General features: G+C 43.4%; 1 protein-coding gene across 1 annotated transcript in view; it reads right to left on the bottom strand.

The window, feature by feature from the left end:
• LOC140199708 (cell adhesion molecule DSCAM) overlaps positions 1 to 20493 on the bottom strand; it is a 652770-nt gene that overhangs the window by 22938 nt on the left and 609339 nt on the right. Inside the window, exon 29 of the mRNA XM_072262186.1 lies at positions 17310 to 17459. Coding sequence (XP_072118287.1) covers positions 17310 to 17459 — 150 coding nt within the window. The remainder of the gene's footprint in view (positions 1 to 17309; positions 17460 to 20493) is intronic.

The following is a 20493-nucleotide window of genomic DNA, read 5'->3' on the forward strand; positions in this document are numbered from 1 at the left end:
TACACATATTATATCGTACATACTAAGACGCATACGTAAGGCTCCTTTTCATTGACTACAAGCTCTGCCTTTAATACCATCACTCCAAATAAACTGACTCCTAAATCCGGAATCTGGGCTTTAGCACTCAGATCTGCAGCTGGATCTTCAACTTCCTCACAGACAGGATCCAGGCTGTAAAAATAGGGGACAAGCTCTCCTTTGCAATCACTCTGAGCACCGGTGCCCCATGAAGCTGTGTACTCAGCCCCCTGCTGTATTCACTGTACACCCATGATTGTGTAGCCAAGTTTCCATCAAACTCAATTTGTAAATTTGCTGATGACACAACAATTGTAGGCTGTATCTTGGGTAATGATGAGTTTGAGTACAGAAAGGAAATTAAGAACCTGGTGGCATGGTGCGAAGACAATAACCTATCCTTCAATGTCAGCAAGACAAAGGAATTGGTTGTTGACTTCAGAAGGAGTAGTGGACCACATGACCCAATTTACATTGGTGGTGCGTAAGTGGAACAGGTCAAAAGCTTTAAGTTCCTCAGGGTCAATATCACAAATGGCCTGACTTGGTCCAACCAAGCAGAGTCCACTGCCAAGAAGGCCCACCAGTGCCTTTACTTCCTGAGAAAACTAAAGAAATTTGGCCTGTCCCCTAAAACCCTCACTAATTTTTATAGATGCACCGTAGAAAGCATTCTTCTAGGGTGCATCACAACCTGGTATGGAAGTTGTCCTGTCCAAGACCGGAAGAAGCTACAGAAGATCGTGAACATGGCGCACCACATCACACAAACCAACCTTCCGTCCTTGGACTCACTTTACACCGCACGCTGTCGGAGCAGTGCTGCCAGGATAATCAAGGACACAATCCAACCAGCCAACACACCTTTCATCCCTCTTCCCTCCAGGAGAAGGCTCAGGAGCTTGAAGACTCGTACAGCCAGATTTGGGAACAGCTTCTTTCCAACTGTGATAAGACTGCTGAACGGATCCTGACCCGGATCTGGGCCGTACCCTCCAAATATCCGGACCTGCATCTCGGTTTTTTTGCACTACCTTACTTTCCAGTTTTCTATTTATGATTTATAATTTAAATTTTTAATATTTACTATCGATTTGTAATCCAGGGAGCGGGAAGCGCAGAATCAAATATCGCTATGATGATTGTGCGTTCTATTATCAATTGTTTGGCGACAATAAAGTATAAAGTACAAGTAAACAACAAGAATTCTGCAGATGCTGGAAATTCAAGCAACACACATCAAAGTTGCTGGTGAACGCAGCAGGCCAAGCAGCATCTGTAGGAAGAGGTGCAGTCGACGTTTCAGGCCGAGACCCTTCGTCAGGACTAACTGAAGGAAGAGTGAGTAAGGGATTTGAAAGTTGGAGGGGGAGGGGGAGATCCAAAATGATAGGAGAAGACAGGAGGGGGAGGGATGGAGCCAAGAGCTGGACAGGTGATAGGTAAAAGGGGATACGAGAGGATCATGGGACAGGAGGTCTGGGAAGAAAGACAAGGGGGGGGGGACCCAGAGGATGGGCAAGAGGTATATTCAGAGGGACAGAGGGAGAAAAAAGTGAGTGAGAGAAAGAATGTGTGCATAAAAATAAGTAACAGATGGGGTACAAGGGGGAGGTGGGGCCTTAGCGGAAGTTAGAGAAGTCGATGTTCATGCCATCAGGTTGGAGGCTACCCAGACGGAATATAAGGTGTTGTTCCTCCAACCTGAGTGTGGCTTCATCTTTACAGTAGAGGAGGCCGTGAATAGACATGTCAGAATGGGAATGGTATGTGGAATTAAAATGTGTGGCCACTGGGAGATTCTGCTTTCTCTGGTGGCCACACATTTTCATTCCATAAATGTCAGTCAGAATTTCACAAAAACTGCTGCAATTGCTAACAGGAATATGAGAAATAAGAGCTAGAATCAGTGTCTAGCACCATCAAACATCTATAAGATCATACTGATTTGATAGTGTCACACGTAGAGTAATACAGAACAGAATCAGTTCCTTTGGCCCAACTTCTCCATGCCAATCTACTCTAGTCTCATTTTCCTGCATTTGACCCATATTTCTATAGAGGTTTCCCCCGCCATCCGAGGGTAGAGCGTTCCTATGAAACGGTTTGTAAGCCGAAATGTCGTAAAGCGAAGAAGCAATTACCATTTATTTATATGGGAAAATTTTGTGAGCGTTCACAGACCCAAAAATAACCTACCAAATCATGCCAAATAACACATAAAACCTAAAATAACAGTAACATATAGTAAAAGCAGGAATGATATGATTAATACACAGCCTATACAAAGCAGAAATACTTTTCCACAATCATTGCCGGCACTGTTCGCCAAAGCGAAAATCTCACGCAAGCGCTCTCCGCAGAAACACAACGCAAGCGCTCTCCAGTAACCTTTAAGCTATGAAGCTGCCAAATCATACCAAATAACACGTAAAAATACCCAGCCGATATAAAGTAGAAATAATGTATGTACAGTGTAGTATCACTTACCGTAACTGGGAAGACAGCGCAGAGCACACTGATGATGGTGTGTTAGACTGAGTCGTCGCAGGTTGGGTGGTGCAGTGGCCCCCACCCTCCAGGCCGCCAACCGATACATTGCTGCGACGCACGCAGGAGTCCAGCAGTAGCTGGGAGCCACACAGCACATGTTTAAGAAATAAACATGCTAATTAATTAGGTGCCGCCCGACACGTAGTTGTCGGCTCAGATCAGTGCCAATTGCCAATTGCACCGCCTCTGATCTGGGCCGACATTTACGTGTGGGGCGGCACCTAATTAATTAGAATTACTTCGGCATTTTTCTTAAAGATGTGCTGTGTGTCTCCCGGCTGCTGCTGCATTCTCCGCGAATCGCTACAGTATCTGTCCGCGGCCTGGGTGTTGGGGTGGTGGGACGCTGGGGTGTCATCTTGTCATCTGTTTCCATTAGAGCAGGCGGCTCATCTTCTCCTATGACTGCCCGCCTCGATGTTGAAGGTCAAGGTTCGTCGTCTGCTGTGGCTGATGTGGAAGGCTTGCTTGACTGCTGAGCCTCACGTATTTTTCTATCATACAGTTCTTTGTGAGGACTGAAACCATCTTGCAAATATCCCCTAAACCGACGTACCCTTTCAAAATTAAAGTCGTACTTTATCATTGCAGCGAAAATCTCACGCAGTGACTTCACGTTCATTTCGCTACTGCAGTCGGTTTCGATTGTTATCCTTTCCTCTTCCAATTGCATCAGTTCTTCATCTATCAGTTCTTGGTCATGGGATGCCAAAACGTCATCTTTGTCAGCCTCCACAAGTCAAACTCACTTTGTCTTTACTTTGTTCACCACGATTGAAACGCTTAATTATGTCTAGTTTTACACTAAATGTAACGAGCTCTTTCAGGTTTTTCCAATACCTCAAAACTCATCTTGCGAACAGCTGCTCAACGTAACGTGTTAAAGCAATGCAGTTCTGGATCCGGGGGAAAGCGGTTGCTCGGGGCGCGTGCGGCCTTTTATCGCGCACTGATTCTTTTCGTAACAGTGAAAACACCTTCTGAAAGCGAGAACAGGGTACTAATGTAGGTCTTTCGTAACAGTGAGGTTTCGTAAAGCGAACGTTCGAAAAGCGGGGGATACCTGTAAACCATTCCTAGCCATATACCTGTCCAACTATACTTTAAATGTTGCTAATGTACCTACTTTAACCACTTCCTCTTGCAGCTTATACTAAATAAATACCACTCTCCACATGAAAAAGTTGTCCCCTCTGGTCCCTACTAAAAATTTTCCCCTTTCACTTTTGACCTTTGCCCTCTAGCTTTTAGTTCACCCTGGGGATAAAGGTGTGATTTCTCCCTGTCTCTGCCCCTAATGATTTCATACAACTCTGTGTGATCAGCTTCTGTCATCAGTGGTCCAAGGAATAAAGTTTTACCCTGACCAACTTCTCCTTATGACCCAGTCCCTCGAGAAACAGCAACTCAGAAAACTTTTTCTGCACTCTTTCTCCTGGACTCAACTCATTTTCTGCCTGTTACACTGGAAAATCTTTGAATATGTTTAAAGTATTTACTTCTACAGTTCTCTAGGGTTGAACGTTTTAAAAAGTTACGACCCTTTGAGAGATGCTGTCCCACCTCAGCTTTGACTTTAACGACAACCCTTACTCTGAACTTCTGTCTTCTTGTTCCAGCTGCTGTACAAGGAAAAACAGCATCTGACTTACAAATACTGCCGGAATATAATTCTTCTCAGCTCCAGCTCCAGTTAGGGATAGGCCTAACCTGCTCGTTGTTTCCTTTATCCCAGCCTAGCACAGAAGCACTCAACCGGCCATAGAGCCGTAGAACACTAAAGAACAGAAACAAGCTCTTCAGCCCATCTAGCCTGTGCTAACCCACTAGTGGGAAAGAAATGAAGATCCTTCATCAGAACGAGAAAATTCAGAAAATAAACAAGGTGCAGAGTGGGGAAGGTGGAGAGAGCAGACAGAATGTTTGTGGTGGGGTTAAATTCTGACCTTGGGTGCTGTCTGAGTAGGGCTTGCACTTTTTTCCTGTGAATGCAGTAGTTCATGACCACCTCCTCAAGGACAAAAAATGTTGACTTTGCTGGCATCACCTGGATCTTATATATTATTATAGAATTACACTCCAGATCCAATGAAAGGTGCAATCGTTCATCATTTATGTCTTTTTTTATGGTTGTAAGACCCTGCTGGTTATCAAGAACATCCGGTACTGTAGGACTCACCTAGCAGCGAGTTGCTTGAGAGCAGAGGAGCTGGACTAGGTGCAGACAGTGTTGTCGTCTGTTACAGGAAGGTGCTGTGGGTTGGTGTGTGGAGGCTGTGTGCAGTCTAACAACTGGAGCGAATGATTGTCTTGGATGTTTTTCTTGTGATCGCAGGACCCTGTTGGACATTGGTAATGCAGAGTACTGCAAATCCGGTTCACTGATTCTTTGGTGAGACCAGCAGCTAGGGAGCTGCATGATCTCGGTTGTAATGCAGACTAGTCCCTCGCACTGCGGGGTTGCCTGCTGCTTTGCCCAGGGGAGAGACGTTGGAGGCAGCGTGAGAGAGAGTAGAGGCATGGTATATGTGCTGGAGACCATGCTGCATTGGGGGCTGGTCCTGCCCATTGTTGCTGCCCTCTAGTGTTTGCTTGGTGAAAAACAAGCCTGACTGCATTCCTCTGTGGCTGCACTAGTGCATGATGATCGGACTGCTGCTGGCTTGTTCATGTTGAAAACATCCATGCAGCATTAATCTACAGGCAGAACTTGGGCTATATTATATATATTTTTTGTGACTGTATGTTTACTGTTATCATATATGTGCCTTGTGCTGTGTATGACTGTTGGTATTGCATTTTGCACCTTGGTCCCAGAGCAGTGTATTTTCGTTTGGCTGTATTCATGGGTATTCTTGTATGGTTCGATGACAATTGAACTCCTAAGACATCCTCTCTAATCCGGTTAGCGTCCTGATAAATCTCCTCTGCACCGTTTCTAAAGCTTCCACATCCTTCCTATAATGAGGCAAGCAGAACTCAACACAACATTCCAAATGTGTTCTAACCAGAGTTTCATAGAACTGCAACATTACCTTGCAGTATTACCTTGAACCAATCCCCACCCCCCCGACTAATGAAGGCCAACACACCATACACCTTCTTAGCAACAGTATCAATTTGCATTGGAGCTTTGAAGGAGGATTTATGGACGTGGACCCCATGATCACTCTGTTCCTCCACGATGCCAGAATCCTGCCATTAACCCTTTATACTGAGACACTGCATTACCTCCTGTGTAATCACATCGCCTGGCCCTTTAACCAAGGAATCAAGTTACTGAATCATTTCAAACTGCCTCCAATGCACGTGTATATATTTTTAACAAATTTACCTGCAACACTCATAAAGGTTTAATGAAAAACACTCAGTTATTTTCTGCGGCATTCTGAATTATTTACATTCAAATAAACTGCAGTGATTATAATTTTAAACCATGCAGGTATCTCCATGTAGTGATCTGCATGAACTGATCCCTTAGCGTGATGTTGCCATGACAACAAAAGGTAAAATTAAAATCGTTTCAAAAATGTTCCTGGCCTCTCTTCTGAAGATTACTTGTCAGAAGTTTATCACAATCAAAGAGCTTCTGCTGCTGTTGAACTAAGCTAATTGTATAAATAGCGCAGTGGTACCATGCTCATGAAAATTCCTACCGTACAGGTGCGCTGCAAAGATAAAGCTTCAAGTGCAAATAAAGGAGAAGAAGCATCAAACAGGACAGATTCCCTTTGAGAGGAAGCTGATGCAGGGGAGAAAACAACTCAGATCCTAGCAGTGCTGACAGCTGCTGATGATGTAAGCGGGAATTGTTTGATGTTGTGATACACCAGACTAGGGTGAAAGAAATTGTTTCTGCCTGGAGGGCAAAGAAACTTCCAGTTAAAATGACTGATGCATACTCAAGTGCGTACGTACACACACACACACACACACACACACACACACACACACGTTTGGTCAAACATTTACAAAAAGATGACATGTGCACATGAACACCCATGAGGAGCATTTGATGACTCTGAAGAATGAGGGGGTGACCTCATTGAAACCTATCAAATGGTGAAGGGCCCCGCCAGAGTGGATGTGGAGAGGCTGTTTCCTGTGGTGGGGGAGTCTAGGACCAGAGGACGCAGCCTCAGGAGAGAGGGGCATCTTTTTAGAACAGAGATGAGGAGGAAATTCTTTAGCCAGAGTGGTGAATCTGTGGAATTTGTGGCCACAGGCAGGTGTGGAGGCCGTCATTGGGTATATTTCGGCAGAAGTTGATAGATTATTGATTGGTCTGGACACAAAGGGATACGGGGAGAAGGCAGGAGATTGGGGCTGAGAGGGCAAATGGATCAGCTACGGTGAAATAGTGGAGCAGACTCAATGGACCAAATGGCCTAATTCTCCTCCTATACCTTATGGTCTCACCCATACTAGCAGGTGGTTACACACACATACTTATGAACACATCTCTCTTCGGTTGTCCATCGAAATCCGATGATGACATCCACTCCTTTAACAGTGAGATCTTTGATGGCTATACAGTCCTGTCCTGGACCCACAAGCTCTATTGCAGGTGGGACATGTATATGTGGTAGTGGTGGCAACCATGGCTGCATTTCTCCTGGCTCTCTTCTGCTGTCTTCTGGTTGTTAATTCCATCTCCAGAATACAAACCCCGTCCCTACACAGCCGTCGCCAAGTGGTACGGTCAGCAGCAACATCCTCCATGTCCTCTGGTCTGATCTTGCACTTCCTTATATCATTCTTCATCTGATCCTTATAGCTCTTCTTCAGCCCTCCAGCTGAACATCGACCATGATGTAGCTGGCTTTATAACACTCTGCAGGGTAGCCGACATGGGGGCATCCTTATCACGTGCCCCAGCCACTGCAGCTGACGCTGGGTGATCACGGCCTCAATACTCCTGCAGCTGGTCTTTACAAGTATTTCAGTGCGAGGCACCCGCTCACGCCAGGTAATTCCCAGGATGTGCTGGAGGCAGCTTATGTGGAAGTGCTCCAAGGACTTGATGTGACGGCTGTGCGTTACCCAAGCTTCACAGCTATAAAGGAGGGTGGTGACACAGACTGCTTGGTATATGGTGACCTTTGTGGAGAGACGAAGGCTCCTGTTCTGAAAGACTCTATGCCGAAGTCTCCCAAAGGCAGCTGATGCCTGTTTAATGTGGCTCTGGATGTCGTTGTCAATGCCGCTATCCTCAGAGAGAATGCTCCCCAGATATTTGAAAGATGGCACTACTGACGGCTTTTCATCACCAACAGTGAAGGCAGGTAGAGTGGGTGGGACATTGGTACTCCACTGGCAAACCACTTCTGTCATGGTATTGACAGTCAGCCCCCTCCTGCTGTACGCTGTCACCGCCACAGCAAGGACGGTCTGAAGACCCTCTGGAGTATGGGCTACAAGAGCACAATTGTCGCATACTGCAGCTCCAGGACCCGCTCTCTACGGAGTTTGATGGTTGCCTGGAGCCTCCTGATGTCAAAGAGGTTGCCATCTAATCTGACGTCCACTGCCACACCGCTGCTGTCTTCAATCTTGTTGTGGAGAAGCTTGGTCACACACACGAGGAAGATGTTAAAGAGCACTGGCGCTAGCACACACCCCTGCTTCACCCCTGTGCATACAAGGAAGGGCTCGGACTCTTGTCCTCCTAAGGTCACCCGAGCAGTCATCCCATCGTGGAACTGGCAGAGGATGTTAACAATTTATTGGGACAGCCAAACCTGAGGAGGACATCCCATAAGAGCTCTCTCTGCACGGTGTCGAATGCTTTGGAGAGGTCGACAAAGGCCGTAAACAGGTCCTGATGTTGCTCCCGGCACTTTTTCTGAAGCCGCCGGGCTGTGAAGATTATGTCGATTGTGCTCCTGTTCTTCCTAAATCCACACTGCGATTCAGGCAGCATTGACTCGGTGATTTTGCTGATGAGTCTAAGCATCACCTTAGCCAGGACCTTTCCAGCAACAGAAAGGAGTGATATGCCCCTGCTATTGCTGCAGATGGCCTTGTCACCCTTGTTCTTATAAATGACAACGATGTTTGCATTTCTCCATTGCTGTGGGATGTTCTCATCAGTCCAGGCCTTGGTGATGTACTGGTAGAGGGTGCGCAAAAACACGTACCCTCCGTTCTTCAGTAACTCAGCAGGGATATTGTCAGTGCCAGGGGACTTGTTGTTCTTAAGGGAGTGGACAGCTGATAGAACCTCCTGGAAAGTTAGTGGTAGACTGAGGTCGTGGATAGGAGGAAGTTCAGGCAGCTCGTCCAGGATGGTGGGGTCTGCGTCAGAGTCCTGATTAAGCAGGGTGTTAAAATGCTCAGCCCACCTCAGCAGAATGGTATTCTGATTCTTCAGAAGTGTTAGACCATGTTATGAACACATACACAGAAGATCACACGAATAAGAGTTATAAGGTGAAAGCAAGAACGGCGAGTGAAATGGACAATCAGCCTATGATCATATTGAATGGGTGGGACTTCAGCTCGGCGGTTAGTGAAATTACTTTACAGCACCAGCAAGCACCGATTGGGGTTCGGAAGAATGGTAATGGCCTAATCCTGCACTTAGATTCTATGCTTCTACACCCTCTAAAAAATAACCACTTCTATACCCTCTAATAAAATAATTATGCTGGCTGTCATCAGTCAGGACATTGAGTTTAGAAGTAGGGGCATTATGTTGTGGTTACGTTGGTCAGGCATGCTACAGGAAAGATATTGTGAAGGTGGGCAGGGTGCAGATGGCATTTACAAGGATGCTGTCTGGACTAGAGGGAGTGAGTTATAGAGAGAGGTTGGCAATGCTGGTCCTTTATTCCTTGGAGTGTAGGAGAACGAGGGGTGACCTCAAAGAAGTTCATAAAATCATGCAGGGTATGGATAAAGTGAACAGTCGTAGTCTAATCCTCAGGGTTAGAGAGTCCAAACTAGAGAGCACAAAACTAGAGGGGAGAGGTTTAAGGAAGACCTGAGGTAGCTTCTTTACACAGAGTATCTAGAATGAGCTGCCAGAGAAAATAGTCGTGGCAGGCACAATTACAACATTTCAAAAGCATTTTGACAGGGACATGGAGTGGAAGAGCCTGGAGGGTTACAGACTGAATACAGGTTTGCTGCTCCATGACGTTTACTTTGCTCCTCATGGCATCGAGGTTGAGGCTGTGAGACTGCTCCAGCATTTGTGTCTGCGAGCTCCGACATCTTGTGTGATGAGCTGAGGCTACGGGCCTAATCCAGCTGCTCTGAGTCTATAGACACAATTTCATTGTCAACGCCGTTGCCTGCGTTTATTATTTGCACCATTTCTGTTCTTTTTCTCTCCCTCAGTGTATTGGGTGTTGGTTCTTTTTTAAATTGGGTCTTTTCTGTTTCTTGTTCTGAGGCTACCTGTAAGCAGATGAATCTCAAGATTGTACAATTTATATATTCTTTGATAATAAACGTACTTTGAACCTTGAAATGCAAGCAATGCTGTGGTTAGCATGGGCCAGGCAGCTGAGGCACCATCCCGAATAGTAGTTGGCATGGTGTTTGCAACCTTACTCCCTTGGTAGGCAGGAAGAAGGGGGATAGGTTTTAAAAATCAAAAGCAAAAAATAAAGACTTCTGCTCTCCTTTCTCTAACATTCTCACAGGAGCAGCACACTGCAAATTATTCACTGAGAATTGATGCAGCTTTCTCTCTCTCACTCTACCTAGCCCCCTGGGACAGTGAGAATGAATTAACAGTTGCAATGTTCTGCCATTGATCTCAAAGCTACCTCCAGCAAGGCAAAAGTGTAAGAGTCAGAACCTTTGTCTTGCGCGTTGTAAACGTGGGAAGAAATTGCATTGATTTCTTTTTCTGATCCCCAAGGCTGAGACAGACTCATCAATCCTCAACTGTCAGCTTTCTTGGAAGTTACCCATTAGCTGTGGGTGAGATAACAGCTTGTTGCAGTAGTTCTTTCAGAACTTTAGGTGACTAGTGAGATTGAACAAAAATACATATTGCAAATATATAGGCTTAGAGTACAGAATAAAGATTGCACACAATGTCAGCAAGGCCAAAGAACTTCAGAAGGGGTAAGATGAGGGAACACACACCAGTCCTCATAGAGGGATCAGAAGTGGAGAAAGTGAACCATTTCAAGTTTCTGGATGTCAATATCTCTGAGGATCTAACCTGGACCCAACATATTGATGCAGCTACAAAAAATGGCACGACAGTGGCTATATTTCATTAGGAGTTTGAGGATATTTGATATGTTACCAAGGGCATTCGCAGATTTCTACAGATGCACTGTGGAGAGCATGCTAACTGGCTGCATCACTGTCTGGTATATGGGGGAGGGGAGCTACTGCGCAGGATCGAAATAACCTGCAGAGAGTTGTTAAATTAGTCAGCTCCATCATGTGCACTAGCCTCCGTAGAATCCAGGACATCTTCAAGGGGGGATACCTCAAAAAATGTATTATCATCATTAAACAGCCTCATCACCCAGGTCATGCCTTGTTCTCATTGGTACCATCAGGAAGGAGGTACAGAAGCCTGAAGGTACACACTAAATGATTCAGGAACAGCTTCTTCCCCTCTGCCATCTGATTTATGAATGGACATTGAACCCATGAACACTGCCTCACTACTTTTTTATTTTTATTTTTGCCCTACTTATTTAATTTAATTATTTAATATATTAGTCCTGGGTATGACTCTAAACTGCAACCGGTGATGAGGCTCTGATTGGGGACTTTCAGAGCTTTAGGAAAAGTGGAGTTACCCCTTAGTCATTCATTGCTCCCAGGGCCGCTCTGACCTGGAATGGTAGCATCTGCAAGAGCTCCTGCTCAGGATACGAGTGGAGGCCAACGGCAGATCCGGCAGGTTCCGTAACTGAACTTATGACAGAGAAGGCAGATGAGCTAGGACATCAATTGTCGATGGCTATAGTACAGGCGGATGAACATTTGGGAAGAGAACTGGCAATTTCTTTAGTTCGCCCAATGGAAGGCAATAGCAAACCACCGTTGCTAGACGCTAGGTTTCCTAGAATCTATTTGCTAAGAAGACCATGGTCAAACTCACAAAATGTATCACACAACAACAGCGTCAAGAGGATCTTCAGGACAATTCTGAAGACGCTTCACTCGGTAGGGTTGATTCTGGTCAGCAGGGGATTCCTGACTGTCATCAAGCTACTGCTCATAAAATTCAAGTAACACCAAAGAAAATTATTGCCACTTAGAATGTAAGAACCCGATATCAAGCAGGAAGATTGGACAATGTGATAAATGAAATGGAAAGACTAAAGATTAACATCATGGGAATTAGCGAAGTTCGTTGGATAGGTGCTGGAACATGTCAGAATAGAAAGAAAACACTAATTTATTCTTGTGGAATATCCCATACTAATGGAGTAGGAATTCTTATGGATGAAAACATGGCAAAAAGTGTTTTAGGACATTGGGCAATATCAGAAAGAATGCTCCTTGTTAGACTCAGAGGACAACCATTTGATTTAGCAATTATACAGGTATATGCACCAACAACAGATGGAACAAATGAGGATATAGATAAATTCTATGAAGAGCTTGAACAAGCAAGGAATAGATGCAAATCTCAAGATATTGTTATTGTCATGGGAGATCTCAATGCTAAAGTAGGACAAGGTGCTGATGGAAATACCATAGGAAAATTTGAACTAAGGGAAAGAAATGAAAGAGGTGAGAAATGGGTAGAATGGTGCAAGATGAATAATCAGGTCATTATGAATACCTACTTTAAAAACCATCCAAGATACTTGTGGACCTGGAAAAGTCCAGGTGATAGCACTAGAAATCAAATTGACTTCATTACTATAAACCAAAGATTTAGAAACTCAGTGACTCAAGGCAAAACATATCCAGGTGCAGACTGTAATAGTGACCATAACCCAGTAGTATGTCATGTAAAAGTAAAACTTAAAAAACCCAAGAAGCAAAAACCTGAACAATCCCTTGACTACTTGCAATTAATTAAAGAAGAAAACTTAAGACTAAAATTTACAATTCAAGTAAGGAACAGATTTCAAAGTCTAGAAATAGAATCTGTTGAAGATGATAGCAATCATGCAGAAATGAAGTTTAACTCTCTAAAGGATGCTTTGGTAGAATCAGCAAAGTCAGTTATTCCTAAAGAAGAAAAAAGCACAAAGAATAAATGAATGACAAATGAAATCAAAAATCTAATGGAAGAAAGGAGACAGAAGGAAGCAAATCCTATAGAATATAAGTCCTTAGATAAAAAAGTTAAAAGCTTATGTCAAAAAGCCAAAGAAGAATGGCTAAACCAGGAACATGAACAAATAGAAAAAATTCCTTTTACTGATCCAAAAAGGTTACATCAACAAATCAAGAATATCACTGGTAAAAGGCTCCTCTGTTCTTCAGGTGGATGTTTGAAAGCAAAGGACGGTACCATTTTCATGGAAAAAGATGAGATTATGAACAGATGGACTGAGTATATTCAGGAATTGTTTGAAGGTGATTAAGGCGAAAAACCAGAAATTAAGAAAAACATTGAAGGTCCAAGTATTTTAAAATCTGAAGTTTGTAATGCAATAAATAAGATGAAGAAAGGAAAGGCAGCAGGTTCTGATGAATTAGTAATAGAACAAATTAATGCCCTTGAAGATTATGGAATTGAAAAACTTACTGATTTAATCAATGATATTTATGAGACTGGAAATAATACCAGAAGAGATGAAAAAATCAGCATTTATCACTCTTCTAAAGAAACCTGGAGCAATAGAATGTGAATTACATTGGACCATAAATTTAATGAGTCATATTACCAAGATACTTCTAAGAATTTTGATGACAAGAGCTAAAAGTAAGATACAAGCTGAAATAGGTAAAGAACAATGTGGTTTTGTGAAAGACAAAGGTACAAGAAATGCAATATTGATGTTAAGGATACTATCAGAATGAGCTATTCAAGTGCAAAAAGATTTGCTTGTTTGTTTTATCGACTACACAAAAACATTTGATAAAGTGAAGCACAATAAGTTACTTGAAATATTACAGGAAACTCTAGATCTAGATTCAAAAGACCTCCGCCTAATCAGAAATCTGTACTGGGAACAAACTGTCGCTGTAAGAATAGATGGAGAAGTGAGTCAATTTACGGAAATCAAGAGAGGCGTTAGACAAGGGTATGTTTTCTCCCCTGATTTATTTAATGTGTACAGTGAAACAATATTACAAAAAATAAGAGACATCTTGGGAATCAGAGTTGGCGGTGAAAACATCAATACTTTCAGGCCAGTGACGTTGTGGGGATGGAACTGGACTCTCTGACCGTGGTGTCTGAAAAGAGGATGCTGTCTAAATTGCATGCCATCTTGGTCAATGTCTCCCATCCACTACATAATGTACTGGGTGGGCACAGGAATACATTCAGCCAGAGATTCATTCCACCGAGATGCAGCACTGAGCGTCATAGGAAGTCATTCCTGCCTGTGGCCATCAAACTTTACAACTCCTCCCTTGGAGGGTCAGACACCCTGAGCCAATAGGCTGGTCCTGGACTTATTTCATAACTTACTGGCATAATTTACATATTACTATTTAACTATTTATGGTTCTATTACTATTTATTATTTATGGTGCAACTGTAATGAAAACCAATTTCCCCTGGGATCAATAAAGTATGACTATGACTATATACAGATGACACTCTGTTAATAGCAAATACAGAGGAAGAACTACAAAACTTAATTGATATAGTTATTGAAGAAAGTGCAAAAATGGGTCTATCTATCAATTTGAAAAAGGCAGAATGTATGGTGATATCCAAAAAGAAGGAGAATCCTATCTGCAGGCTGAGAATAAACGGGGAAGACATAGAACAAGTACAGAACTTTTGCTACTTAGGAAGCTGGGTGACATCAGATGGCAGGTGCGACATAAATATCAAAAGAAGAACAGGGATGGCAAAAAACACCTTTACAAGAATGAAGAGTATACTGACGAATACTAAACTAGGCATGACAACCTGCCTCAGAGTACTGAAATGTTACGTTTATCCAGTTATGTTTTATGGCTCAGAATGTTGGACAATATCTAGTAACATGAGGAAACAAATTGTAGCAGCAGAAATGTGGTTTTTGAGGAGGATGCAAAGAACATCATGGACAAAACAAATATCTAACGAGGATGTCATAAACAGAGCAAACACAAAAAGAGAAATAACGTATGAGATCATGAAAAGGCAACATAACTTCATTGGACACGTGATCAGGAAAGAGGAGTTAGAATGCACGGTAATTATGGGAAAGATTGAAGGGAAGAAAGCAAGAGGAAGACAAAGACAAATGATGATGGAGACAGCAGCCAGAGAACTGGAAATAAATACCAATGAATTGATCCACTTGACCCGAAACAGGAGTGTGTGGGCATGGCAGTCAAAGCTCAAACTGGGCACGGCACCTGACGACGATGATGATTTAATATATCTACTTACTGTAATTCACAGTTTTTTTCTATTATTATGTATTGCATTGTACTGCTGCTGCAAAGATAACAACTATATTAAACCTGTTTCTGATTCTGATTCATTCTTACCTCAGATGGTAAACCTGTCAAAAAGCTCATTTAAGGAGGTAACTTCCAAACAGCAAAGGCATCACAAACACAAGAGATTCCGCAGACGCTGGGAATCCAGAGCAACTCACACAAAATTCTGGAGGAACTCAGCTGGTTAGGTAGCATCTATGGAAAGAAATAAACAGTTGCCGTTTTGGGCCGGGACTTTTCATCAGAACTGGAAAGGAAGGGGGAAGATGCCAGAATAAGAAGGTGGTGGGGAGGTGAAGGAAGACAGGCTAGAAGGTGATAGGTGAGGCTGGGTAGGTGGGGGAGGGGGTGAGGTAAGAAGCTGGGAGGTGATAGGTGGAAAAGGCAAAGGGCTGGAAGAAGAATCTGATAGAAGAGCAGAATGAACCATGGGAGAAAGTGAAGGAGGAGGGGCACCAGGGTGAGGATAAGATGCCAGAATGGGGAACTGAAGAAGAGGGAAGGGGAGGAGAAAAAAAATTACTAGAATTTGTGTTCATGCCATCAGCCTGGAATATGAGATGTGCTCCTTTAACCTGAGAGTGCCCTCACAAAGACGTGTGGGTTAATATGTTAATTAGCTGCTGTAAATTGCCCTTAGCATGCAGGTAAGTAGTAGAAACTGGGGGCGGGGGGGGTGGAGGGTGTTGAGTTAGTGGCAATATAGGGAAAATTGAGGATTGGTTATACTGGATGGCTCAAGGCCAGCAAGGGCTCGGAGGTCCAGTGGGTCTATTTAAGTGCCATATCTCTCTATGTTTTCTCTGAAGTCCGATGTAATATTTGATTTTCTTAACTCTTGATAAGTTAGTGAGGAGAAGGTCAAGAATGGGAATCATTTTGTGAATTGATTAAAGATAGATCTCATGATTTGTCTAAATGTATTCATCATAAATGTTTTTGTTTATGTAGTCTTTCATTTATTTCATAGATGTTGCAGTCAGATGCATTCGGCAAGCTAACTTCTATTGAGTCTGAACTTACATCAGGTTCAAGGATTGTTTTGAGTCATAGAGCTGCTTAGTACAGAAAACAGCCCTTTGGACTGATGAGTTCAAACCAACCATCAGGAACCCACATACACTGTTACTCTTTTATTCTCCCTACGTTCCCTTTCTCTCCCCTCAGATTCTTCCACGCATCTACACAACAGATAAAGTACAATGGCAAGTTAACCAACCAATCCATGCAGCTTTGGGATATGGGTGGAAACTGGAGCACCCAGATGAAACCCTCATGGTCACAAGGAGAACGTGCAAGCTCCACAGAGACAGCACCCAAGGTCAGGTTTGAAGCTAGGCCCTGGAGTGGTGATGCAGCAGTGTGCTTCAATTGGTAAAGTTAGTCATAAAGGTCATCAGGAATGCAGAACAAGAAATGGGTTGGCATGGTAGTGCAGTGGTTAGCACAACACTGTATAGTACCAGCTGCCATCTGTAAGGAGTTTGTATGTTCTCCCTGTGAGCCCATGTATTTCTTCCCACAGTCCAAAGATGTACTGTAGGTTAATCGTGTTCATTGTGAATTGTCCCGTGATTGGGCAGGGGTTAAATTGGGGATGGCTGTGCAGCATGGCTCGAAGGGCCAGAAGGGCCGGTTCCCCACTGTATTTCGTGGAGTAGATAAATAAATACATTTTACAGCAATTCATTGGCCCTCCTCTGGGCTGAAGCAAATAACTGGGACAAATCACATTCCATCTCATACAAGTTTTACATATCATCAAAATAATTAATATTTACAATATCCTTCAGATTCTATAGAGTTATAGAGCATTACAGTTCAGAAACAGGCCTTGTGGGTCATGCCAAGTTAATTTGCTGCATAGTCTGATCTATCTCTCCAAACCCCTCTCAAACTTCTCTTAAAAGTTACAAATCAACCCATGTGAACTTGCAGACTTACAACCAATGTCTTGGAGCTTCTACCAGTTGTTGGGCGAGCATCCCTAAATGGAATTTCAGAATCAAGTGTTTTACAGACCTTAAAACTATCCTTTTACAGAAGGACCTTGAAACTCATCTGAGTACCAGCATTGCTCATAAAATAAGATATTTTGTCCCAACCACGAGTGAAACAAAGAGCCGTTGAAGCCAAAAGTCATCGTTTGTCTATAGTCTCGCTTTTGCCAAAAAAGTACTCACTGGTTCCTGGCCGAGCGTCTGAAACATCTACCAGAGGTCCGGTAGCCTGTGAGACTGAGTGGTAATGCACAGTGTGTGTTGCCGTTAGCGATTTCTGTTTCACAGCCTCGCCAAAGTCGGAATCTGTCAATAGCACAGTGGATCGGTCATCTGTAATACAGCAAGAGTATACCACTGAATATATTAACTGCAGAGTTATGGAGTCATAGAGTCATGCAGCGTTCGTGATGGGTCTACTGAGATCGTGCCAGCTGACAAGCATCCATTTCTGCTGGTCCCACATTAATCCCATTTTGTCCTCTCCATACTTCCTCAGCTCCTCTCAGATTCTGGCGTAGCGGTTAGCGCAACGCTTTACAACGCCAGCTGTAACATGGCAGCTCAATCTCTGCCACTGACCATCAGTACGTTCTCCCTGTGACTGCATGGGTTTCCTCCGGGTGCTTCAGTTTCCTCCCACAATCCAAAGATGTATGAATTAGAGCTAATAAGCTGTGGGCTTGCTGTGTTGGCACGGGAAGCGTGGTGACACTTACGGGCTATCCCCAGCATGACCTCAAGTCAAGTCAAGTCACTTTTATTGTCATTTCGACCATAACTGCTGGTACAGTACACAGTAAAAATGAGACAAAGTTTTTCAGGACCATGGTGCTACATGAACAATGGTCCTGAAAAACGTTGTCTCGTTTACATCCGACCTTGATGTAAACGATGCATTTCACTGTATGTTTTGACGTGCATGGGAAAAATAAAGCTAATCTTAAATCTTTTCTTTGCCCCTCACCTTTACACTAGGGACAATTTACACTGGTCAGTTAACCTATCAGCCTTTTCATTTTTGGGATGTGGAAGGAAAGCTGAACAGGATGGGGGTTCACAGGGAGAACATGCAATGTTGATGCAGACAATTATTAGAGATCAAGTTTTAACTAGACTGGCTAGTGCTGTGAAGCCATTGCTCTACTAACTGTGCTGCCAGTTTAAGAGAGGAATTAATAATGCACAGTGTATAGTTGATATTTGAGGGAGGCATTACTGCTTCTTCACGGGATTTCAGGCAAACAACTGTAGCATTCTACTCTGTAAATTTGAGTTTTCCTTTGAGTTCATCCACAGGAAAAGGAAAGAAATGTGTGTGAGCTTCACATTGGGTATTTGATGTTTCCTTTGAACGGGTTCCATGGTGTTTCTTTGTTTATGTGTGCCTGTGGGAAGGCCAATCTTCGGGTTGAATACTGCATATGTACTTTGATAATAAATGTACTTTGAATCTTTGAAACGGTAACTAATTGGCAGATAACCACCAAAGAAATAAATGAGCAGGTCATCTACTAAAATTATATTGATTGAAGGACAATGACTGGCCAGTGCTCTTCCCTGCTCTCTGCATAATGGGATCTTCAATGTTCACTTATCATTGCAGATAGGGTTAACATCTCATCTGAAGAAAAATGCACCTCCAATAGCGTAACACTCCTTTACTTTACAAACAAATTTCAGCCTAGGACATGTAATTATACTACTGGACCCTTGAACCCACAACCTTCTGACTCAGAACCAAGGCAGGTGCAAGTGAAGGATGGGAGCACATTGTTCCGATTGAAAACTGAGTTAGTACGATAGACTGAATGATTCCTGCAATGGTATAGTCTGCTGCCACACTGATCGCTATAGATGCAATATCTTCCTGCCTACTAATGTCTCTTTAGCTTTCATCTGCCTCAATGCCTAATTATGGCTTGAGCAATCAGACTTCTGTGCATCTTTATTACTTAACCTCCTGTGACACTACAATCAGTTATCACCTTCAGATCCATTTGGGGTTAAGCCAAAGAGGGAAATGGGAACAGTGTATATTTGCAATTCAGTGAGTATGTCAAAGTCATACATAAATTTAGCTCTTGTTTTTACATAAATATATTATGAATTATTATTTAGCAGTAAACAACACAAAGCTCAACAGGAATTTTAGAATAGACAAAGCTGACGATAAAATTTATGAAACAGTAAATGTAAACACGAGGAAATCTGCAGATGCTGGAATTTCAAGCAACACACATAAAAGTTGCTGGTGAACGCAGCAGGCCAGGCAGCATCTGTAGGAAGAGGTGCAGTCGACGTTTCGGGCCGAGACCCTTCGTCAGGACTAACTGAAAGAAGAGCAAGTAAGAGATTTGAAAGTGGGAGGGGGAGGGGGAGATCCAAAATGATAGGAGAAGACAGGAGGGGGAAGGATGGAGCCAAGAGCTGGACAGGTGATTGGCAAAAGGGATATGAGGGGATCATGGGACGGGAGGCCTAGGATGAAAGAAAGGGGGAGGTGGGAAGCCAAGAGTGTTGTTCCTCCAACCTGAGTGTGGCTTCATCTTTACAGTAGAGGAGGCCGTGGATAGACATATCAGAATGGGAGTGGGGCGTGGAATTCCCAAAATGAGTGGCCACTGGGAGATCCTGCTTTCTCTGGCGGACAGAGCGAAGGTGTTCAGCGAAACGGTCTCCCAGCCTGCAGTAAATGTGTTAGATTTTCATCACTGTCTGGTGCTTTTTGATAAGAGGCACACACATGGGGATACTTTGTGAAGTTAGGCTGGTCTAATTGTCACTGTGAAGTGCCAAATATGTTTCACAGCCTAAGCAAAAAAAAACACTAGAGGATCTCTGCAAGTCATGCAGCATGTTGGACAGTTGACTTTTTGGATCCAGGCCTTTCATCTGGTGGATAAGCTGAAATTCTATATACATTTTCAAAGGGCTAGAAAGGGAAAGCTGATACACTTGTTTTCCCAAAATACTGATTGTCACCTCAGCTGGGGACTCGTTCAGTCACCAGAATACCTCAGACATCAAAGAAGGGTCTTGACTCAAAATGTTGACTATCCATTTTCCTCCACAGATGCTGCCTAACACATTGAGTTCTTCCAGCAGTTTATTTTTGCTTGAGATCCTATTTTGCGTGTGGATCTGCACAATGACCTGTCTATGGATACAGCTGTAACTGAGCAAGTTTTAAGCAGCCCAAATTTTCACAGACCTGCCCATTCTCTGGAAGGAATTTCATTCACTGGAACTTGTACGATGGGCTTATTGAAATGAGCAGGAGAAATCAGCTGGCAGGAACAAGGCTCAACAAGATCCAGTGTACACATTGCTCATGTGCACAAGTACACCTCCTACTCCTTCTTCC

The sequence above is a fragment of the Mobula birostris genome, chromosome 6 (genome assembly GCF_030028105.1).
Source record: "Mobula birostris isolate sMobBir1 chromosome 6, sMobBir1.hap1, whole genome shotgun sequence".
NCBI lineage: Eukaryota > Metazoa > Chordata > Chondrichthyes > Myliobatiformes > Myliobatidae > Mobula > Mobula birostris.